At 39.6% G+C, this 25,439-nt stretch overlaps 1 protein-coding gene across 23 annotated transcripts in view; it reads right to left on the bottom strand.

The window, feature by feature from the left end:
• Positions 1 to 25,439, bottom strand: part of DLG2 (discs large MAGUK scaffold protein 2) — a 1,022,753-nt gene that overhangs the window by 251,660 nt on the left and 745,654 nt on the right. For 19 of the 23 annotated variants that reach the window (XM_033052881.2, XM_033052884.2, XM_033052883.2 and 16 more), the window contains 2 exons: positions 24,611 to 24,752; positions 8,847 to 9,002 (listed from right to left, as the gene is read on the bottom strand). In XM_033052881.2, the coding sequence (XP_032908772.1) occupies positions 8,847 to 9,002; positions 24,611 to 24,752 (298 nt within the window). The remainder of the gene's footprint in view (positions 1 to 8,846; positions 9,003 to 24,610; positions 24,753 to 25,439) is intronic. The other 4 variants (XM_042779039.1, XM_033052890.2, XM_042779041.1 and 1 more) reach the window with 1 other exon arrangement.

Here is a 25,439-nt window from a genome sequence, read left to right as displayed (position 1 = left end):
TAGACAGTTGCCAGGTAATAATTGCCACCGTGGATGAAGTTTGAATTAGCGAATGGCTCCACTCCTTAGCAGAGAGACACTTTCTGACAAATTTTTGTCATTTATTCTGAATGTATTTGAACCAGATAGGAAACCACTACATGGGTTTAAACTTCTACCAATACTCAGAAGAATTTGAACATTGTGTTTGGAGCTTTAGGTGCTCTGTCATTTTGGAAGGACTGTTTTAGGGTGATTTTCAGAGAGCAGAATGAGATGTTTGTGAAGCTGTTTACATAAACTGAAAATAATAATATATCTGACAGATAAGACCATTTCAAACAAGAAAGTTGTGTGAACTTGGTTAGGAACTGGCTGGGTTTTCATGGGGTATTCTCATTCCGTATATTCAGGCAGTAAGTGCTGTAGCCAGCCTTAGTGCTGAATGGCAGCCTCTGAGCAGACATCAGGCACAACTTCAATTTGGAAGGTCATGGTCCACCACAAGCTCCCCATGCCCAGTGATGGAATGCCCTGGTTAAAACCTTAGGCACAAAACCATTAAAAGTTTGATATTTGTCTGGTCTTTTGGTTCCAGTCTCGCCATTAATCTAGAAAAGCCACACAGAAACTGACTTTTGTTACTTTGGGAACATTTTCTGTGACTTACTTAGAGACTGTGACTCAGAACTTGCTGACAGACATGGAAAGGAAGGAGACATCTTTCCTTTGTTCACAGATGTCTTTCTGTAGCTCTGCTTGCAATCAAAACAGCAGGCAAATTTTAATACTAGTAATTTAAAGATGTTTTCTTACAGAGAACTATTTCCTTCTGTAAAGACATAGTAGAGAAAATACTGCTACTTAACGGAACTGAATTAATATTTCTGTCCATGTTATGAGCTAAGAATATACAGTTTAATTTTCATGGGTGCAGACTGTGAACAAAAGGAGATCTGTAGCTCAAGAAAGCACATTATCTCTGAAAATCAAACCATATTAAAAAATACGAAACATTTCCCAAATGACAGAGCAGAACAAATACTTTAATTTTTCTCTTTTAAAAATTTTATTCTAGTCTGTTTAACGATAATAGTTATTGTTCTTAATATAACTGAGAAGATTATTTTACTGACAAAGCAAAGCAAACAGAATTAAGTGATGTGCTCAACTGAAGAAAATTAGTCAGAAGCCCAACTGCAAATAAAGCCCAGAAGCTCTAACCTGAAGCACTGCATCTTAACCTGAAAGACTTCTGCAACTTTACATAATTAAACACTTGAACTGTAGAGGTTTTATGCCTTCACAGGTTAAGGTTCTCCTGCAAGCATCTCTCTGAGTTTTTGAAAATTGCATCTTCCTAGCAATTTTAATTAACAGAGTCCAAAATAGAAGACTCCTCATTAAAAAAATGAAAGCACATAAGTGAGTTTGTAGGAATGTTTGCGCTTATTAGGGTCAGAGACTCACGCATGCAAAATAGCATGAAAGCTGAGATTGAAGGGCAGCATCATTTTTCTTTCATTAACCCTAACAGTTACATGACTGGATCATTTACTTGAAGAGAACACTTGAGTCAGGATTAAACAGAAATTATAGGAAACTGTTTCAGTTAAGACTTTTTAATTTGTTAATTGAAAGTGATAAAGAAAATCCACAATTAACTTCTATCATTTCCAAAAGATTCTTAAATAATTTAGAGGCCTCGGGAGGCTGATTCACAAGCAGGGAGAATCTACATTGAACACTGCATTTAAGTTGTAGAAAGTTAATCAACACATTTTATACTGACTGTGTTTTCCCTTATAACTATAAAATATTGCAGAGCTGAAGGTGTTTTCAGAAGCAGCACAACCCTGTCTAGCATAGCGTGCATGTTGCTGTATGCATCTGGGCTGCATCCCGCCACCCTCTGTGATGTGTGCTCCTGCTGGTGAGTCAGGGTCTCCAGGCTTACAGTAAATTCACGAATACAAGCCGCACTGAGTATAAGCCGCATCGCCGGATGTTGGCAAATATTTCGTTTTTTTGTCCATAAATAAGCCGCACCTGAGTATAAGACGCTCTGTCGTTCGCAGCGAGGACCCGCGTGCAACAAAGTTGCCAAATAGTAACAGAACCGCGGCAGGGCGGGGTTTACTGGCTCGGCTCGGGCTGTGCAGGCTCAGCCTGCTCGGGGCTGCCGACGGGGCCAGGTGGTCGAGCCCGGCACTGCCGCTCGGTGGGGCCACTCATGGCCGGCCGCCGCCTCTGGGCTCGCTCACCCTGGCCCGGCGCTGCCCCGTGGTGGCAGGCAGGGACGGAGCCCCCCCCGCTCCCACGGAGGTGGGCGGGGACGGAGCACCCCGCCTCCTCCCCGAGCCGCGGCGAAGGCGGCACGGGCCCCCATCTTCCCCCTGGGCCGCGGCGATGGGGGCACGGGGCCCCTGCTGCCTCCCTGAGCCGCGGCAATGGCGGCATGGAGCCCCCCCGTCTCTCCCCCGGGCTGCGGCAGAGGAGGGAAGGAGAGAGCTCTCCCGCCTCTCTCTCCGCCCCTCGTGCTGCCTGCAGGCAGCCAGGCTCCACCTGTGGTGCAACAGAGTAACAATTTGTAACAATCACGAAATGCCGACTTTTACTGGCAGGTGCTCGGCTCGGCACTCTGGCTGGCACTTCTGAGGTTGGAAATGTCAGAAAATTATTCACATATTAGCTGCTCCTGAGTATAAGCTGCATTTCCGGTTTGGGAGCAAAATCTTAGTCAAAATGGTGTGGCTTGTATTCGTGAAATTACTGTACTTTTAGAAAGGTCTAGGAGTTAAAGAAGTGCTTGAATTGCTAAAGATGTTGTTCAGGGACAGAAGGTTACAGCACTTACCTAGCTGATTCTCACTGAAATCAACTACAAGATGCTTCAGTTCCCATCAGTATGAACATCAGCACCCAAGCCAACCCTTGTGATGACCAGCCTAATCTCAAATTGCTTAGGGGTTGCTATGTGCTCTGTGCCTCTGAATGCCTAAATTTGTGTATAAGTATGCCTTAAAAATCACTTCCCAAAACAAAAACCCACAGTATTCACTTTTTAAAATGCCACTTTATGATTTCACGTGGCTACTTCACTAAGGATCATTTTAACCAGGTACCTTATATTTTCAAAAGAGGGTTTTTTTGTGACTATAAGGTTAGCTTGGTTTCATTGACACTGAATAAGCTGAACCTCAGTAGAGCCTACTTTTGTGTTCAAAAACCCACAGAAAGAATTGTGTACTTATTTCCCTCCATTGTCTTTAAGCAATGTTTTTCAGTAGCAGTATTCATTATATATAAGCTTGCTGTCTGTGGTTGGATTGTGTAAAATGCAGATCAGTCCAGAAGCTGATGTGAAGGTGTTAAAATAAGAAGCACAAATCTGCTCCAATTCTTGTTTTAAAATTTGAGTATTGACATCCATTTGACCCAGGCTATTTTCTCATTTTAGTATTTGTACTTTTATAGTATTTTATATTATTTAAATATTTGTATTTAGTATTTTCCCATTAAGTATTTGAAATTTCTACCAAAAAACCCCAAAAACTCAAAAAACCAAAAACAACGACAAAAATGGGCATAAAAAGAGAATTAAACAGTAGAAGTTATTTTTAAAAGTTACAGTAAATTCACGAATACAAGCCGCACTGAGTATAAGCCGCATCTCTGGGTGTTGGCAAATATTTCGGTTTTTGTCCATAAATAAGTTGCACCCGAGTATAAGCTGCTCTGTCATTCGCAGCGAGGACCCACGTGCAACAAAGTTGCCAAATAGTAACAGAACGGCGGCAGGGCGGGGTTTACTGGCTGAGCTAAGGCTGTGCAGGCTCGGCCTGCTAGGGGCTGCTGACGGGGCCAGGTAGCCCAGCCCGGCACTGCTGCTCGGCGGGGCCACTGGGGGCCAGCCGCCGCTGCCACTGGGCTCGGTCACCACGGCCCGGCACTGCCCCGTGGTGGCAGGCAGGGACGGAGCCCCCCGCCGCCTCCTCGAGCCGCGGCAGTGGTGGCGCGGGTCCCCCGCCACCTCCCTGAGCCGCGGCAGCGGCGGCCCGGGTCCCCCCCGTCTCTTCCCCGGGCTGCAGCAGAGAAGGGAAGGAAAGAGCTCTCCCTCCTCTCTCCCCGCCCCCCGTGCTGCCTGCAGGCAGCCAGGCTCCACCCGTGGCGCAACAGAGTAGCAATTTGTAACAATCGCAAAATGCTGACTTTGCAGCTGCTCGGGTCGGCACTCTGGCTGGCACTTCTGAGGTTGTAAATGTCAGAAAATTATTCACATATTAGCTGCTCCTGAGTATTAGCCGCATTTCCGGTTTAGGAGCAAAATCTTAGTCAAATTGGTGCGGCTTGTATTCGTGAAATTACTGTATTTTTAAATTCAAGAAAGGTGATTGTGTTTACATGGGTCAAATTGAAGACTCAATTTCATCATATCATTATTATTTTACTACTCATTTGATAGGCCCCATTTTTAGGTTGCCAGGCATTTCAAAAAACACAAAATAAGGTGAGATGTGTTTTGGGAGATATAATTCCCATATTAAACACATGGGATGGAACAGGGGACAATGAGCACTGCTGTACAGTGTGAATTTCAATAAAGATGACAAAAGCCTCCCTGGAAGGTAGCCACACACAAGTACAGTTATATGCATCACTTTGACAGTAAGCTTGCTCCCAGCAGGTTACTGGGAAGGAAAAGGCTGTGCAGACATTAATAAAGAGAGAGTGACTACCAGAGAGACTCACCCTTCACACCCTGGAGTGCAGGGTCTGTGAAGAGTGATCAGCATCTCCTCAGCGGTCTCCATGCCTGTGGAGGGATCCCAGAGATCCCTAAAACTGTGTGGGGGGAGCACAGGCAGCAGTGCTTAGGGCAGACACACACCAGGCTGGCTGCAGATCCCACAGGAGTGTGTTGACCCTTCTGTGCCAACAGGGAGGCTGTGGCGACTCAACCAGCCACTGGAAGCAGCAGTACACATCATTAAGATTTTTGGAATTACAGTCTCTGCCTGCACCCATTTCAGCACATTTTTATTCCTGTGGCTCTTAGGAGTTACACAATGCTCAGTTACCCTTGAATACTGATGCAAATGGCACACTGTTTTCTTCAATAATCTGCCCTAGAGCCTCATGCCAATGTTATCTTCTCTTCCTAATCCCCATCTCAAAGAAAGTAGAGGAGGTTCTAAAAACTGCTGTCATTGATCTGATTCATCAACTATCTTGAAATGAAACCAAACCATTAGTTCCTTCCCTACATGTAATTAAAAAAAAAAAAAAAAAGAAAAGTAAAAATAAAAAAAAAAACAAACCAGCCAACAGTTTCAGGGCAGACCTTTACCAAAAAGTATACTGGCAACGAGAAGGCCAGAAAGATTTCAGTGAAAACAAGGAAGTGAATTCTGGGAAAAACCAAAGCATTTTTCAAGTGTGTCTTTGTAGAGGTGAATGCAATGACATTCTCAGTGCAAAGCCTAGGAACATTTTGTGCTACACAGTGTTGAAATAACGTCTCATGTTTGTAGAAAAAGGGTTACATCCATAAGCTGTGATTTCCTTTCACTGCCAATAATCTTCTATTTGTAGACAAAATAGTCAGTAATGATAGGGGCCAGAACATTAATACTCCACATCCATTCCCACATGGTATTCTCAAAGGAAAACTTACCACTCCAAAATTCTCTCTCTACTCCTGCCTTCAGTGGTACAGATTTTCAGCTGTTACACATTGACACAGCCCTCTTAACATCAATTCATATGAACCAATAACTCAATCAAAAAACTATCCTAAAATGGAAGTACATGGTTCTAGACCTCCAAATCTCACAGGATTTGACAAGCCACAACAAAAGCAAGGGTTATAAACTTGAATTTATTATAGACAAATAAAGCTTTGCCCTATGAATTCTTTGCCTATTAAGTTAATGAGCCTTGACAAAACAGTCATCTGAGGAGCAGCTGACAAATTATTTGGAGCAGCAATTTGAAAGGCGTTGGCTGGTTTACAAACATTTCAGTTGGGAGAATATGGCATCATGTTCCTCTTCCTCTGGAAGAGTCATTTGTCAAACTGAATTTCTTGCAGATCAACGGCAGACTCCCAATACTGGAGCACTGAGATACAGCAGTAACTGTAATTACTGAAGCAAGTAAATAATCCCTGCCATTTCCTCCCCAAACCTGAGGCTCAGAAATGCTGATACAGAACTCTTTCTAGGAAGTCTGCATGAAGAAAGTGAGATACACTTTTATTTCTGACTGGAGCTCATTGAAGTGTTTAATGTGGAGGAAAAGAGCTTTGAGGAATTCGGGTGAGTAGAGGGGGACCTTTCAAAATACCTGGTCAGTATTTGGAAGATTTATTATTTTTTTTAATAACTTCTAATAGAAGTGGTGGTCTCATAGCTGTGGATTTAAACCAGAGTCTTTTACTGGATTAATTCTTCTAAATTTTCAACACAACACAGCCCTGAAACACATTGCCTTTGGGAAATTTAGGGCTATGTACATCAAATACTCTCGCAAGAACAACCACTCACATTAGGGTAAAAATGAGAACAGTACTTTTCTAAAATCTGTTCTCCAACTGTGAATTCTGACTCCATTTGGAAATTGAATCATGATCTGTTGTAAAGCTGTCACTTTCCTCACCAATGGCATTTGCTGAAATATTATTTCAAATGTCTTCCTCCACACTCAACTATTCAGAGTCCTGTGGAAAAGATGACAGTACTGAAAATGTGGAAAACTGTCATATTTTCCATCTGAATGTTATTTCACAGTGTGAAGGAAGTACAAATTATAGTAATCAGTTGCCTCTGCAACAGCATGTTGCAGAGTATAGCGCAGAGCACTTAACCATGAGTTGTGTCTCTTCTCGTATTTTATGTTCTTTTGGCAGTTTTTGTTGGACTGTTCATTTAAACAAACTGATTAAATATACAGGGTCTAGAGCTCAATATTACATCAAAGTAGAATGAAGATTAATGAAACCTTCCTCTTAAAGAGAATTGTTAACTCACACTCAGTAGAATAACACCCAGCTTTCCAAGTCCTGATGCCAGGCCATCAAATATCTGATGACCAAGTATTCAGTCAATCAATCATAAAACAAAAGAATGTACAGAATTACACATTCAGGTGCCAAAATGGCCTAGCTTTATGAGACCTCCAGAGCTCTACTGATTACTGACTACTAAGCATGTGGTTGCAGGAAGCAACCTTAACATAATCTTTTCCCCCAACCTCTCTGCATGTCTGCAGAGATCAACCATTTAGCAGTAAATTACCTCTCTCTGTGGTTAGCAAGGCACTCAATGCCAAGGCCCCAACATCACCTAGAACCCACTCACTCAACTTTCTAGTTCAAGTTGGAACCTTTCTTTCCAAGGGGACCATTATAAGAGTCTTTCTATAATGAACTCTTCCATTGCCTCATTCTAAAACCTCAGAAGCACTGCCATGCACAGATAAATTACTCATATTTATACTTTACCTAAAGAACCAGGGTAATTTTACTACTTTTTTGCCCACTTATGCAATTTAAGACAACATTAGTAGAGAAATTAAAATATTGTGGGTAGCTCTGTTAGTGCCTGGCACCCCTGTGCAGATATTTACACCTTTATAAAACACTGTACTAAGCAATGTGTTTCACTCAAACTTGCACTGGGCTGGACACCTTGACTAATAATTTTGATCACTTCGATTAAGCATCTTTTTTACAAATTCTAGTAGCTACACAGTTTTCATTCTAATAAACTGACATCTTCTGCATGGTTTGGCACATCTGTAACATTTGTGGGTAGTATTTGTCTTCTCAGTTTTTTAATGGGGCTTTCTATTTCATAGCATTGCAATGCCTTTCACAGCTGTCTTCTTAATCCCTGGTGTTTCTTTCCTGTTAGTGTATCTTATATTAATTTGCCATTTTACTTTCCACTTAGACACTTCTGCTCTTCTCTTCCCACATTGTTCATTGCTTTGAAAAATGTTTTCTGTAGAAAATGTCTATGATCAAAGCTCCAAACACAATTATTTTTCTTCTATTCTGGAATATGAAAGATGATAGCATTTTTCCTAACAAAGCAAGCACTCCAGAAAAAATTGTGCATAACTCTTCTTCCTCTATCTCCCAAATATTGTTTGCAAATGGTTTACTACTATGTAGTCTATAGAAGATGGCTGGGTTATACTAGCCTACAGTTTTGAATAGTCTGCCTTACTTCATTAAATATTTATCAGGAGGCAATCACTGACAATTTTCTGCAGAAAGATCTCCCATTATTTCAGTTATGGAAATGTTCATCATTTTAGGCTTTTCTAACTGTCCACTCAGAGCACAGCTAGCCTAGGGAATGCAAAATTTTAGATGCATTCTTAACCATGATTTGGTGAGGGAGGTGATTATTTTTTGCTCTATTTCTTCTGAATGGCTTAGGCAGCTGTCCTATAAACCCAAAGATGCTCAGTGAACTAAGTATGCACAACAAAGGAATAAAGTGACTGAATCAAAACAAATTACTACAGCTTTCAGTGAAGTCTTGGTCTCTTTCCATACTCAAAGAGAAACAAACACTGAATTCAGTTGCAAAATGTGGCACATATTATGTAACCTATTTTAGAGCACCATTCCAATGGATCGAAACATTGCCTGTGTTCATCACTGGATTTTGGATGACCAAAATTATATACCAAGGTAGCATGTATCTCCCAGTGGTGCAGATGTGAAAGCATGGTTAAAAATAAGCACAAGCTGTAGAAAAATAAGATCAATGGTGAAGATGCAAACTATGAGATAAATCCAGTGATGTTCATGCACTCTAACAAAGGAGGTGAGGAAGAAGCACATGCAGTACCTGGTGATCTCAGAGTCAGGGAGCAGGCCTACGTGGTAGTGGGGGTAGGGAGCTGAAAGAAGGAAGCTTTTGTCACACTCGACAGGGGAATAGTGCCTAGGAGAAGGTGGTTTATCACACAGTTTGTTCACAGTGCTGTAAACAGGTTCAGGAGGCCTGGTGATACAGAGACAAGAGTAAAAGATCAGGTGCATATTAGTTGCTGAGAATATAGAGAAAACACAAGCAATCATTTTAAAAGCATGCATAGCAAATCTGTCAAAATCTTTTCAGAGGGGCTTTTCCAACAAATAAAGTGTGCTGTTAACAGACTTGATAAAGTTCGATGGTAGTATGGCCTTCAAGTAGCTGCATATAAAGATATACACAATACAAGTGGACCATAAAACTCCCCTATGGGAAGCGTGGCACTGAAATATATCTCGTTTCTGAAGTTGGGAATATCTTATATCTGAAGTTGAGAAAGTGAGGCATTTCCCCCCATAATATTTCTATGTTTTTTTAAATCTAACATCTACACAAGCTTTCTGTGATCTTAATTTTGAGTACAGAATAGAAGAAAATGTTTGTTACCTGGAAAGGAAGTATTTTTTTGCCCATTAATTTATAATACAGATTAAGTACATATTACTTGTTAATACAATGTATTCCCATCCCAGTGAGTTGGGACTTTTAAGTAGAGCTGTTGTCAACTTGCCCCATATCCTAGAATGACATTGATGGTAACAAACTGTGTGAGCAATTAATCTCATTGGCAGGCAATTCGTTGCGTTTCAAGAGTTCTTTGCACTGTTTCCAGATTCAGCCTTCAAAATCTGATTATGCAGACCACATCTGAAACAGCCAACCTCACGGCCAAGGCTACTGCAATCGCACTTGCAATGCTGCTCCAAATCACAAACAGCAGTCTGTGAAGTTAGATACAAAGAGTAAGGTCTTAAAACCAAAATTTCTCTCCTGCTGCCTAGAGCCACCTGCTCAGGCAGGCAATACTTACCACAGCCCTCCCAGGAGCCGTCTGGGAGAGGGGAGAAAGGAATGCAGCCTTTAGTACCAACCAGCCAGGGATCCAGGAGACAAACAGTGAGCAGTTTGCAAAACAAACCCACACCACATCCACATCCATCTCCCACCTTGTAACTTCCCTGTCTTGGCCCCAGGACACACCACTGGCACTGTGAAACTTGACTCATTGTTTCCTGACATTTCTGCTCTAAAGAGGGCCAAGGGTCAATTGCTATCATATCCACGCTTCTTCCAGAAGATCCAGGGTATGCCACTGCCTTTCATCACTGTCATGCAGTATTAGCTAGATGGAAATCTCATTTCAGAAGCCTGAAAATATCAAGAGGCCAAGAAGTTAATGAACATTTTTTGTTCTTCTGGTTGCACTATACCTCACATGGGTGTGGGTTTTGCTGTGACTTTCACAGGTACCAGAATTTATTACAGTTGTGGATGTGCTGGCAGATACAGAGAACCTAATTTCCTAATTTCCTTAGCTTCTGGGTTTGTCCTTTGGGGGAAAAGGAGTAGCTGCTTTACTTAAAAATTGCTCTTACTCAATGTTAACAACATTATTCATAGCAATCTGCCACATGATTTGAGAACTCTCTGTGCCTGAATTTCCCAGGGAAAACTTAACAGTTAAAAAACCAGCAATTTAAGATTACCAAATAGCAAAATAGCAAAGCTGTCACTCATTTGCTTATAAAGCATTGTGTCAAGCACTTAGTAAAATCCCTTCAAAAATGTTTAAGGTAGCAATAACTTTCTATCAGTATATTTTACTTGTTTCAGAGGGCTGGATTTAATAATTTATTTACTAAATCAATTGTTGCTTTCAATAAAAAAAAATGCAGATAAAAACTATTCTATTTCACTTTTGTCCAATACTGGCTTTTATTCCCTTAGAAACCATTTTTTGCTTTTAGGCAATATATGAGAGAACAAGTAGAAATATCAAATAAAAATGATACCTACGAAGAAAATTGAAGAAATATTGCCCCAGTGCAGGAAGATGAATAAAAACTGCAGATTCCTCCATGGCTTAAAACACTAACCAGTCCATAAAAAATTTGTTAGTGTCCTATATTCAAGTTAATTGTCTTCTCTGCGTTGTAGACAACATCAGAGTGTTGCTACCCTTTGGATATACTGTGAATGCTCAAACTACACTGAGTCATCAGTCAGTGACCATCCAACCTCATGCTGAGACACAAATCATGCCACAGAGATGGGTAGATGTGAGGAATTTTTTAATTGACAGTTACAAGCTGCCTCCAAAAGCAAAATGAAGTTAAACATTCAACATCTACCTAGATTTTTACACCAAATTAGTTCAAGTATAAACAGAGTACTAACAAATCGTCTCACAAGGCCCAGCAAATTTTAAAACATTTAGCAAATGTTAACATGTTGTAAAACATTTTTTACTCCATTCAGTCTTCCTGGGTGGTAAGATAACAGGAAACTGGAACAAGTCTGAGTATAAAGTCCTGTACTCAGTGGTATTATATAAGTGATACTGTGACCTAGTTAACACCATACCCTCTGCAGATGAGCTGCAGAGAGAGGTCTTAAGGTTAAGAAAAGGAATTTATACTTCTTATCCTTTTAAAACTTAGACTCTTTGGTTAGAAGAGGATTTAGGATATTAGCTAATTCCAGTGATGAGTACACTTTGTATAATGCCTATGAAATGGTCTGAGATCACCGCAGCCACCCCCTTCCCTTCAGATATCACTTCCTTCAAGGCCATTGAGAGGATGGAGTGCACTGGTTCTTTAGATGCCTCTATCCTGTTCAGATGCATGGGCTAACAACTGCCATCTGCATAGCTGGGCTCTGACTGCATGTTTTATTGGCACAGAAAGCAATAATTTGGAAAAAAAAGCGGTACACAACATCCAGTATCCAGGAAAATCTTATTTTCTCTCTCAATTTAGTGTAGTAAATATGAATTAAGTAGTGTAAAAATAGTTGAAAGTTGGGATAAAAAATATAAAGTATAGGAATTATTAAAATTATATGGGACAGATCATTGTCCTGCTCATACAAACTGTGTTCCACATAAGCATTAATCACAAGAAGTAATATGAGATACTTGCTGCAACAGCCTGTCTTCAAATATCCTCCTCATTCTTCACCTTCTCTATGGCAAACTAGTACTTAACTACAGTAGTAGCCATCTACTGGAAGAAAACAATACCCTGTTTTAAAAAACTAAAATTATAAAGACCACCCAGCTTTATTAAATAATTGTTCTAATGCAGCATTTTCTCGTGTCATTTATATTTCTCCTCACGGAAAGAAGAAAGAACTTCTTTCCAAAGGGATCAGCCCACCTGATAAATCCTGTCTCGCACATCTTTTCCAGTGCTATGACAGAGACAGATTGTCCTCTCTCAAAGCATGGGATAATGAGAATGCTATTTAGAGTTTTTAATGTGCCATTATGAAAAAATGCAGCCAAGGTCACCTCAACTTTTCTTGCAAAAATAATTAAGAACCACACTGAACATAAACGTTGAGGCCTTACTTTATGATGCACTAATTCTTCAAATGAATTTAAAAATATGTAGCAAGCCATTTAGAATGCTGTAAGAAAAGTGTAACGGCTAGATATATATTATTTAAGGACTAATTCACTGCAGTTAATGTGCAATTGCATCTCTTTCAGATACGGCAGGTATAGATTCAGAGGTTTAATTTAAAAATAAATGCACAGCAGTTTTTGAAACTTTTTTGGAGGAAGAACAAAGAACTATATTATGGAATTTCTTTTGTCCATTATCTTAATTTTTGTCAGTAGTTATGCATTAAAAATTCCCTTAAATGTCAAGTGAGTGTGAATAGTACTGTATATATCTCTGATAATTGCAATATCTCTTTTAAAGAGTAATTATGTAATGTGGATCTACTCTGAAAAGTAACTGTAATAACTGTTGCTGCAACTTCTTAGTCAGATCTGCTCCCCTTCTGCCTTCAAGCTGCTTATTTATTGACGAACAGACATCACCGTTCTCTGCCTTCACGAGTGAGCCAAAAACAAAGCTTTGAGACAAATAAGATCAGGGACTGCTAGGTCTGGACGGACAGTAACAACTACATTAGTCTGACAATAAAGCACACAATAGTAAAGGGAAGGCAATAGAAAATATAAGTAGCAGCACAGCGTGGCTTGACCATGCCTCAGTAGACAGTTCAGAAGAATCCCAGGACAGAGAATCAAGTCAATGCCAAAGGTAAGCTTTTCAATGACAACATGAACAGCAGAGAGTCACTCTTCCAGCAAGAAAATAGAAAATAAAAAAATTGAAAGTTGGAATTGTTATTCAGTACAGACATAACAGCAGTGAGGCACAGTTCTCACAAAAAGGTAGAACTAATTGGTGGAAAAGATAACAGTAACAGTGGGAGGTAGAAAATTGATCTAACACTGGCTTTATTTATTTCATAACAGATTGTGTAAAGCAAAGTTTCCTCTTTTTTTCGGTCCTTTTAACTCCTTGTTTAGATCATCATTTTTTTGTTGTTTCAGGCTGACTTAATTGTGGAACAGAAGTTATAAAAAAATGGCATTTTTGAAAACCATTCTCTCCTCAGCATCATGCAGGGGCCTCAATTTAAAATTAACTTTTTCTTTTTTTTTTTTTTTTTTAATTGCAGAATCCTGTTTGGAGGGATCAATTGCCAACACACAACACATTAAATGTTAACAGTTTCAGGTTTTAAAACATTTCAAAACCTTTTATGATATGGAAAGAAACCAGCTCAGCTCTCACAGCATATTAAGTATGCAGAGCTGTAGCCAGGAAACAATCTGAGAGAAAATAAATTCAATCTGAAAGAAAATAAATCTCCCAATGCTACAAGTTTACAACTTTTTTTTTAATAGCAATTTTTAATTGTATCCAAGTTCCATAAAGATATCTAACACGTTAGTCTTGCCAATAAAATGTTGCTGGGAAGAAGACTCAGAACTTTATAAGAAGTATTTTACTATTAAACCAAAAATCAATTTAGTACAAATAAAATCTACTTCTAATAACCAGTGATTTTTTACATATATGCCCTTGACTGAGCTTCTTATTCATATAACCTTCTAGGAGAACCACATACCCTGTTGTTGAAAAGGGTAATTAGAACTGATAGTTGATTTTATTTCATAGGTTGTGCCCTGGCAATTTAAATGAGTCCAAATGACTCATATGACATGTTTATTTCAACTAAATGAAAGACAGAGGAGGAGAACGAAGAGCTGGAGGAAAATACCTGCAGTATCTTAGTTCTTTCTGGAAACCCTAAAATTAATAATTTTGCAGCTTTTCCATTATTAACTGTTGTTTGCATATGCCTTAAAGGCTTCTTTAACTGCAAAACAAGTGCTTTTTTAGCACAGTCATGAAGATTAAGGATTGCCTTGTTACTCTTAACAATACTATTTTAACATTTTAATCAAGTTTTCAAACGAAACGGCCTACAGGAAGGCATAAGTATAATTTAGAACTTTTAATATTCTCCACCCAATTCTACACTCATTATTCTTAACCATTAGGAAATAGGAAATGAAATGACTGTTTAATTTGGGAAAAAAAAAGATAAATCAGTAATGGTTTTCTGTTGCAGTAATGGAAAAGAAGGACACAGGAATGCAGAGACTCTCAGACATAAGGCCCAAGTCCCCCGCAGTGATTCTTTAGGAAACAGGGAAAGAATGACCCTTCCCAGTTCAGCTGTTGAAAATCAGCAAGGACTACACAGACCAGAAATTAAATCCAAGAAGATTGTAGCCAGTACAATTATTCACCATGAATCAGCAGCTATTCTCATCCATATCTGAATATTTTTACATTCTTGGGCTTCACAATCCCTGTGGCACTGAGTCCCACCAACTGATCATGACATACCCAAAAAGATTTACCTGTATGTACTCTAAGCCTGTTACTTGCTTGCACATTGTAACATTAAAAAAACCTTCTATTTGCCTTATTTCAAATCTGGTAATGCATTGTAAACTCCCAGAGTTGCAATCTGAGTTGCAATCAAGTGGTACAGCCCGTGCCCCTTGCCTTCTCTGTGCCACGGGTACCTTTGCAGATCTCTGTTCTTTCTTCTATCACCTTTTTTCTATATTGGAGTTATTTGTTTGGAGTTATATATTGCTTATCTTTCCCTGGAAACCATGCCACACCACTGCTCATCTCTGTCACCCTCTTCTGAGGTTTTTTTTTTAGATGCCTCCATGTAGGAATCAAGACTAGAATGCACCACAGATTCATGGAGAAAACCATTATAGTTTGCAGTCTTGTCCTTTCCTATCAGATCCTATTTTCATTCTTAATTGTCTTCTTGATTGCTCCTGAGGACTGAGACTGAACTCACAGACATCACAGAGCTAATCACAGTGACCCCAAGGTGTCTTTCTCAAGTGGCAAGAGCTGCATGAAGGGTCCATGTCCATGCTTTATTTCGTGTATACTTCAGGTTAACCTTGCCTCTGTGCATTATAAGCATTTCTCTGTGTGTTATCACTGCCAATCCTACTACCTCATTTCAAAAATCTCCATACAAGCACTAAAGCATATTCCAAAATTTGATTAGTTTTTTTCTAAGTGTTAAGTACTAAGTAGCTGCCAGTGATTGTATTAGAAATAGTCAAATCCTATTACTTGGGGATCTCTGACAGGCCTGTTTAAATATGCAAGGACAACTCAGGAATAAGAGATTATCTGTGACTTGATAATGAATAAATTTTTACTTTAACATAAATTATTCTCCCAAGTCAAGACTTATTATTCTTAAAATAAATTTGGATAACAAAATGGAATCTTACTCTAGGCAGACAATTATGCATCTGTAAAGTTTAACAATTAGTTTAAGATTAAATATGTGTATTAATTACAAAAAATATAAAACAGTTGATTTGCAATTTCGAGCTTCAATCTAAGGAATATACTTCACCAAGGGTCCAATTTAAAGTTATGTAGATAAAATTTTTTTCCCCCCCTTCAACTGAGCATTTAATGTGCAACTTGAGTAGTCTTCTTTTAATTAACTTTTTTTAAAAAAACATAATTTCTTAGATTGATCAAAGACTAAACGAAGCGGAAATTCTATTCTGGGATACCATATCGGATTCAATGTCACCAGCTTAACAAGTAGAGATGAGAACCCTGCTTGTGAGAGACAGTGAGTAACCAGCCGCAGCAGCAGGCTGGCATCCTCCAGACAGACAGACAATGAGCTAACATGACAGACCGCCTGGTGGGATCACACCCATGCACACCCCAGAAACCTTGGCTGCCTCTCCATTTTTCTAGAGGGAGATGGCCTAAGCCTGATCCTGCCAGCGTCTTATCAGCAGCTTTTCCTACCTGCTCTGTATCTCTGTTCCTTGGCCAGTGTACTTGTGCAACTATTGATTAGCCCAAACCTCGTGTGTCACTCTCTGAGGGATTTGCTGGTTCACTAGCCTGAAATCCCTTCTCCACTGCTGCCCTACTCCACTGCTTCATGTTTCTTCACCTATTTTTCTGTTACATCCTGTCTTGTCCTGAATTCCCTTTCCAAATCCAAGTTTTCTTACCTGATTAAATACCAGTCTTCCCTTGTGATTTCCATTCTCACATGCCAGTGACAAGTTCTCTCTCATTTTCACACCCTTTCTCACCCTTATCCCTTGCTAAGCACACTTCCCCTATTCCTCCAGTCTCTTCAATATGACAGGACTGGGCACTCAGAGCTCAGAACAGAATCCCTCCCGACTATGTTCCTATGTCAGAAAAGGATGGAAGAAATAAGCAGAGAGGAAAACTAGCTTTGGTCATTTAATGCTGTGTTCAATCATGCAGGCTTTTAAAAATAATCTAATCAGCATGACAAAATTGCTAGAAGCTTTGATACACTGCAGTGTGAGTACAGAATCAGGAAGAGTTCTACTGCAAAAAACACCAAATACATTTTGGAGGATAATAAACTGCAGTTTTCCCAAAGACTTGCGTTTGTTTGGCTTTTACATAGCTTTTCCTAAATGCATTAGAAGTACAGTCTGGATTCATCAGCTCCTATAAATCAATACTCTGAACCCATATATGGAATATTATGATATTTAAAACATAATAGCAGAGCAATTTCTAACACAGGATATATTAGAACATGAACTGGCATGTAGTTCTCCCTCTATCCTTTAAACCAGCATTCTGGCATGGTTAAAAATAAATGCAATTAAATTTAATAATAATAATGGTTAATTAAAATTACTTTAACAACAATAGATATATTTTACACTAAATTTTAAAGAAAAAAATCATAAAACCTTTGCTATTCCTAGATAAAATATCCTGCCCCAGGCAAAACATAAGCATGAAAATATTAACTTGAATATCTAATCTGCCAAATTTACAAGTTATTTAGTAAGAGGAATAAATAAAAGGCATCATTAATCTTCCCATAATACTACATATAGTGTAGTCTCATTAGGGTAGAAGTAACAAGCTGAGTTTGGGTTAGGCATGGTGAATGATTGTTGTGAGCTCACAATTACATGTGTTTCTATAACTCTATCAATTGTCTTCTATGTATCTCTTACTGATCACACCTATGGTAACACTAAGCGTCGTGTAAAATTAATTTGAAAGTTCTACCTAAGCAATCAAAGACCTGGTCTGTGAAACATGAGTGTAAATTCTGTTCCCACACAAAGACTGACAGGAAATGCTGCTGACTCCTTTCTGCAAATGGACACTTTTGAAACATGCAGAATATATTGTGACCTAAGTCAACTCTAAAGATGCCAAAGGAGCAGTTTTCAGGACTCATTGTTAAAAGCTGCAGTTCTTTTACCCTATTGTTTTTCTTCCAAAAACCATGATCAGAAAACTGTTAATGATCATTTTATAACGTACAAACTGTAATATTTGTTGCAACAAACTGTAATATTTGTTGCAATGGTTTAATACTAGAAGGTCAAATCTGTGTGTCAACAGAAACTTGAAAGTGTTTCCATAAAACAATATCAATTCAACTAGCAGGTTTAGATACGTAAACAATAAATAGTTGAGGAATGCTACTTTCAATACAGAGGAAAAAAATCCCCTGAGACTTCAACTTAATGGTTCTCTTTTCTCTCCCATCAAATTCCCAGCACCTCTTCCCCATCCAGAAAATGCTATTTTGCAAAAATGTGTGTAAAAAAAATCAAACATGCTTCACACAGCAAAACAGATAACTCAGCTTTTTCATCCATGAATCTTTAATATCTAGCCAGAGTTAAATGTTAAAGTGAATTTTTATCAGCTGAAGTACAGAAGTTTGATGTTACCATTATATGAAGTTAAAAAGGAAGTAAAAACATAAGAAGGCAGTTATTTATTTTTATGGAACTTTTCCTAAAAGCTACAAGATTTTTAGGCTATAATTTAAATATTTCTGAAAATAGGAAGGCAGAAATATGCTAAAGAGAAAATTGTAACATCTCTCTGTGCTATATTAGTAACACATCTTCCACAAAATGATGAAATCAAAAAATATCTTTTTTTCTTACTACTACCATATAAAACTTGGTTGGAATGCATCTCTATAGGTCACTTGATCTGATCTTGTGCTTGAATCAGAACTACTGACAACACTAGATTTTATCTAGCCAATTCTTAAAAATCTCAAAGGATGGATATTTTACACCCTTCATAGTAAGCACTATTCCAGTGCTATTCTGTCCATCTCATGTTTTAATTTCTTCTCAAATTGAAATCAGAACATCAAAACCAATGCCTTTTGGCACTGGTGCTTCTCTACTCAGAAGAGTTTGGTTTTATCATCTTTGCTATTGAGTTTATATGGTACTCTTAGATTGTCCCTTAATCTCGTCTTTGCAACACTAAACAAGCCCCAGCTCCCTCAAAACCCCTCCAACCTCCATGTGATTTAGGGCTCTCAGAATATGTTGGACCCTCTCCACAACCCTCCTGAAGTCAAAGAATGGGAACTGGTCAGAGGCTTTCAGAAAAGAACGCATTTTTCTGCTGGCCATGCTGCTCCAAAGATAACCTGGTATGCTGATTACCTGACTAGTAGTGAGAGCACACGTCTGGGTCCATGATCAGCGTGGTGTCTGTAGTAATATCCAGGTAATTTTTAGTGAAGCTGCAATTCAGATGTTCATGGCTTGCATAAGTGTGTTCAGCTCTTCCATCTGAGATGCAGACTTTACTGAACTTTATGAGGTTTCTACTAGCCAAGTCCTCAAATACATCAAGAGCCCTTTAGAATACAGCTCTGCCATTTATCATGTTAACCACTCCCTCTCAATTTATTATCCTTGTGAAATTTGCTGAGGATGCACTGTGTGTCATGATCTAGGTCATTGATGAAGATATTCACTGACGCCCTAGGTATCCTCAGCTCCTCTGCTCATCACTGACCACTTGACACACGCCAAGTGATGATCATCACCCTTTGAGCCTACTGGTTAAGTCAGTTCCCAACTCAGTGCCTTCTGTTAGTCCACTCCTCCTCAACTTTCAAAGTGTGCTGTAAGAGACTGGGTCAAAAGCCTTACTCAATGCCATTGAGTGCAAATGAACATAACCATGCTGGGAGAAGGGTAACTAGCAAGATAATACAGCAAACAGTCCAGGAGAAACCCAAAAGGCTACCCACAAGGTTTCAAAACATACCAAACTATATTTTCTTTCTGATTAGCTGTACATGTTCATCCAACACTTCCTCATGTTTGGATGAGAGGCTGTTGGAAGAGTTTTAAAGGGTGCTCCCTGTGTTACAGCTTCTCCTGCCCACAGAAGAGGTGTGAGAAATATCTTTGCAGCCACTCCCTATGACAACTAGTGGAGAAAAGGAATTACCATGTGCCCCACAGCAGATCCCAGATGCATATTAGTAGGAGTTATGACATGGGTCAGGTATGGCTTTGGAGTCAGCCATGTTTTCCATCAGCAAAGAGGCATTCCTGCTCAAGGCAGCACCTGTTCTGGGGCACTGCTTGGTGAAGGGTAGCCACCCCTCTCCTCTCATCCAAGCAGTTAGAAATTTCATCAGGAAAGTCTGGACAAGCACACAAACTGCTTTTAGTCAATCTATGCTGACTATTCCAATTACCTTCTGGGCCCTTAAGTGCCTGGCAAACCAGTTGTCAAGTACTTCAGTTTTTTCTGTATTATCTGTCACTACATCAACTTCTAACCTTTTTCCTTCCTCAGATTTTACCTTCATTTTTTAAAGTAGCACACATCTGCAGAACCACTTTTGTTTTCCTTTATGACCCTTGAGGGGAAGTCTTAGCTCAAATCAATCAGCTTTCTAATTTTGCCACTAAGTAGACAAGCAATGCTTGTCTGTATCTTGCATTTTAGGTCATCAGAAAGCTCTTTGTTCAGCCATGATGGCTTTCTGCTGAGTCCCTCTCCTTTCTGCTCAACAAGATGGTTCCTTCCTGAGCTCCCAATAAGTTTTATTTAGAAACTATCCATCTTTCATGGGCCCTTCTGTGGCAGCACGCCAAGGGATTTTGCTAAGCAACTGTCCAAAAAGGCTGAAGTCTGCTCCTCTGAAATCTTAACAGTCATAATTTGCTGACTATCTTTCCTAACTTCCTTTGAATCAAGAACTAAGCCAACTCACGGTCACTCTGATCCCAGTTGTTATTTATCACCACCTTAGCCACAAATCCTGTTCCTCCCCTCTAGCAGTATCAGGAACTGGTCAGGAACACAATCAATGAATCCCCTGCACTGCCTGCACAACAGTTTACAGTAATTTCACGAATACAAGCAGTACCGTTTTGACCAAAATTTTGCTCCCACACCGGAAATGCGGCTTACATTCAGGAGTAGCCAATATGTGAATAATTTTCTGACATTTCCAACCCCGGGAGTGCAAATTGAGTCAGTGCAAACTGCCAAGTCGAGCACCTGCCAGTAAAACCCGGCATTTACGCGGTTGTTACAAATTGGTTACTCTGTTGCGCAGCGGGTGAGCTGGACTCCGTGCAGGCAGCACAGGGTGGGGGAGAGGAGGGGGGCTCTCTCCTGCTGGCCCCGCGGCCCGGGAGAGGCAGGGAAGCTCCCTCCTGCTTGGTCCCACGGCTCGGGGGGCTCCCATCCCCACGTGCCGCCACCGCAGGAGCGGGGTGGTTCCATCCCCGCCTCCCACCACCGCCACGGGTGCCTGCGGGCTCCGTGCCCCCCTGCCACCGCGGCGCAGCGCTGAGCCGGGGCGAGCGAGCCCAGTGGCAGCGGCGGCTGGCCGCGAGCGGCCCCGCTGAGCGGCAGAGCCAAGCTGGGCCACCCGGTCCTGTCGGTAGCCCCGAGCCCTCATGGCCTGAGCCAAGCCAGTAAACCCTGCCATGCCGCGATTCTGTTACTATTTGGCAACTTTGTTGCACGCGGGTCCTCCCTACGAATGACAGAGCGGCTTATAATTGGGTGCGGTTTGTGTATGGACAAAGAACAAAATGTTTGCCAACACCTGGAGATGCAGCTTATAGTCAGTGCGGCTTGTAATAATGAAATTACTGTAATCTTACTAGGAACATAAAACAAGCAGCGTCTTACTTGCCATGTGTACTGATAGAATTATATAACATATAGTTTTTATCTGCTTTTGATCCCACATTCTACTAACCTGAACTTGTGTTATTTTAATTCAAGAGGTGATAATTGCTCTAAAAAATACAGGAAGCCAAAGTTTCCATTCTAAATTAATTTAAAATAAATACAGAAAAATCAAGAAGTAAAATATGTCCATCACTGATAGTATTTTGTACCAACAGCTTACACACAGCTTAAAAATTCAGTAATTAACACACAACATTCAGCTTTATTAAAATTTATGTTGAAGATCATTTGTTACTTTTTTATAACTTGTGCTCAGATGAGGCTATTTTTTTATATAGACTGGCACAGATTCAATATCACACACCAAAAAATACAATTTTTTATTTTATTAATTGAAACACTTATTTTTGTTAGGCAAAATAGATGTATTTAGGTTAAAAAAAACCCTTAGAACTGGAATGAACAAACAAAAAAATACAAAACCAGCAGGAGGAAGTGGGAAAATTGAGTTGAATGCTCAACCACTTAAGCTTTACTGATAGATTCATCATCACAAGTAAGTTAAAGGAAAGCTTGTTATTGCCTCACTCAATCACTTGTACAGAGAATTCCAAAATTGCAAAAGCGTTTTTTAGTGGAGAAATTATTGTTCCAAATATTTTTAGCTGGTACAAATGAAAATCTTCCAGACGTTTTGCATGGGTAATAAATTTCCTTATGTGAGCACAATGTAAATTAGCCCTGTAAACCCATTACAGCAAGAACCAGGTAGTTTTAATGGATAGCACTGCAGTAGTTGGCAAACGTCTTAATTATAAAACATTATGTGAAAAACCTAATTGTAAATGCTGCAATCAAGGCATCTACAGGTTTCACTAATGTTATCAATATGATAATTGAATTCCCAAAAGATTTAATGAATTGGTCAGAAACAAAGACTTCCCAAATACCTTCTTACTTTAACGGCAGATTCATCAGCAAATCCTATGGTATTGAACAGAAAGAGTGCATTCACTTTTCTGAGTTTGTAGGTGTGAAAATGACTGTGAGAATTAACTGCTGCATTTCAGTAGTCCCACTTGAATCAATAGGTAGTAATTAGACACATGGACATTAAAAAAATTAAATCTCAGCAGCATTTAAGGGTTAAAGAGTTTGGTTTTTAAGGCAAGAGCTTCTTAGTCATTGTAGTCAGAGAAGAAGACTGTTCTTTGGCTCTTGCTTGGGTGACTCTCAGACGTATGTGCATGTCCAGTGAGGCAAGATATTCAAGAAGAGACATTTGTCGACTATGTTCATTTTCTCTTTGAGCTTTTGTTTCCTGATGTAGAATATTGACTATTATCACTAGTAAAATAAAGGTCATAATACCTCCTCCTTTTCAATAGGTCAGAGGTAACACTTGTTCAGAAACATGAGATTTCCATCTGATTTGTGCTGTGGCATTCAGAGCCTGCTCCTGTCACTTGACACCCTTATTTCTGCCAGTGCCACATGCCTGTCACAGAAGGTCAAGCTCGTAGAGTTAGCAGCATCTGTTGATAGTGCCAATGCCACAAGAAGACTCTAAATCAGACTTTCATTAGGCAACACATTAATTTGGAAAGCCAGACAGGAAAAAGAACACAGGAGTGGAATATTTCACAGAATATACAGAGTTTCTCTGGGCATTCATTTTTTTCACTCCAAATCATACAAAATGGACATTGGTGTGAACACTTCAGACAAGAAACACAATGCCAGTATTTCATTTTTCTCTCAGGAGCTAAACCAGCACAACTGTTAAAAAACATTCTAAAAATATCAGCATAGCAATGCATCTTTCTTCCTAAAAAAAAGGTCAAAAGGACATCCTAATTAATTTCAATACATATCCTGCATGGTTCTTCGTAGGCTTTCTACTGGATATCTGCTAAACTATTGGGCTGTGTCACTGCCTTCCCTTCTATGACAATTTTTTCTTTTTTTTTTTTTTTCAGAAGTAACTAGAAAGTTAAAATCAGCTACATGAACACAAAGAAACAGGACTAACAATGCTTCTTTGTCACCTTACAAACCTTCTAACTGTTTAAATGGTCATTTCATTGCCAGGAGAGCTTAACTCCCTTTTTAGACTTAATCCCTTCACTTTATGTGACTTTGTGATGTCCTTAGCTATTATTTTCTTTTAAGGTTGCAATTTGCTGTTTTCAAACTTTTCTAACTCTTTCTCAGCAACAGTGGTGCTGACATCTCATTATAGAAGAAGACAATTCAGCCCTACAAGCTTATTGACAAAGGCTTCATCACTGCAACCCAGATATTTTAGTATTGGTATTCTCCCTACACATGGGTATTTGAGAAATTAAGAGAACATTATTAGATCAGGCAAAAACATTGGTTCAGATTTAATGAAAGCAATGTTCTAACTATTAATTTGAAATGTAACTTCTTGGAACCATTTGGAGAAAATCCATCCTAATTGAATGTCTCATAAATTGAAGGAAATCAATTTCAGCTTTGCATTCTCAATCAAAACAGAACTCTTTAAACTGACAGGGAAGAAAGGCGTGGTTTCCACACATTTATGTCCTGTATAAACACTGTATCATGATTAGTTACTCTGAATCTGTCTGAGCCAACAAGTTAAGCTGCTTGAGATAGTGATCACATGCAACAAGAAAAATGAAATGCAAATTAGTGGGTTATGAAGCTGATGAATACATAAGTGGATGAGATTCTTTGACTTGTAAGACACAGCAAGTCAGGTTAGAGGATCAGAACAGCCCCTTCCTAGCAAAAAAAAAAAAAAAAAATTCTAATTTTCCGTGGCATTAGACATTATAATAAGGGCTCATTTTCCAAACTGAACAAATTTTGCCTTCCAGGTGAATGGTAGTGTTCTTCAAACAAAAAGATAAATACACACTGTATCATCACTGACATTCAGTGTTCATCTAAAACAAGGCATGAAAGAACCCTCCCAGTATTTTCCTATGTGTCTCTTCTACCTTGAAATTACATAACTACACAAATACAATTCTGCTGCTGCACTTCCATATAGTAGTCACAATTCTTTGGGGATTAATAAAAAAACCCCAACTGAATAGAAATGTACAGTATGCTGTATTCTATTTGAGATCCACTGAATGCTTAACTTTTGTCCTTTACAATTGCATCAAAGGCAACAAATAAAGAGAAGCATCTGACCTGGTGTAGTCGTCCTCCACAAGCATGTGCTTTGGAATGGGTGAGTATCTTCCTGGTGAGATAGGGGCCAGGGATGCCTTGTACTCTAAAGTGCCATTGTTTCCAGAAGAGAGTATATGATTTTCAATTGGTGGGGAATAAGCTGATGGGAAAAATGAACATTTCTAGTCAGCAACTTTCATGTTTCATTAGATTTCAGAAGAACGTAATTTTTTTGCTTTAAGTACCAAGAACATGTACAATGTTGTAAATAAGATCAAAACAAACAATCTGAGCTTGAGAGAGCTTAAAATATAACAAGAAAGAATTAACAGCTGGAGTTTTCCTGAAAATAATAATAATACTACTAGTAATAATAATAATAGTAGTAGTAATGCTGGCTTATTTGCAGGGATTCACTCTTCTGAGGACCTTAACGTCGTGAAGAGGGAGCGTGAACAGGTCTCCTGTCTGGGAGGCAGGAAACATTTTTTTCACTTAGGACTAACTTACAGAAGGAAATGTACAGCAATTTCATGACTATAAGGCGCACCTTTTTGACTAAAATCTTCCCCCGAACCTGGAAGTGCGCCTTATAGTCCGGTGCACCTTATATGATGTAGAAAGTTGCGACATTTGCCACCCTGGAAGTGCAAGCCCGCAACAGTCCACAGCCGAGCAGAGCCCGCGGGGTGGCGGCATCAGGCCAGTGCTGGGCCGGGGCGAGCCCAGCGGCATCGGGGCAGTGGCTGCGTGGGGGAGGGAAAGGGCAGTGGCACAGCCCGGGCGGGGGGGCAAAGCTGCCGGCATTGGGGAGGTGGCCCTGCGGGGTGGGTCCGCCAGCATCAGG

The sequence above is a fragment of the Catharus ustulatus genome, chromosome 2 (assembly GCF_009819885.2).
Source record: "Catharus ustulatus isolate bCatUst1 chromosome 2, bCatUst1.pri.v2, whole genome shotgun sequence".
In the NCBI taxonomy this organism is placed as follows: Eukaryota; Metazoa; Chordata; class Aves; order Passeriformes; family Turdidae; genus Catharus; species Catharus ustulatus.
Note: the sequence above shows the minus strand (reverse complement) of the source record. Positions and strands in the feature narration are given on the sequence as shown.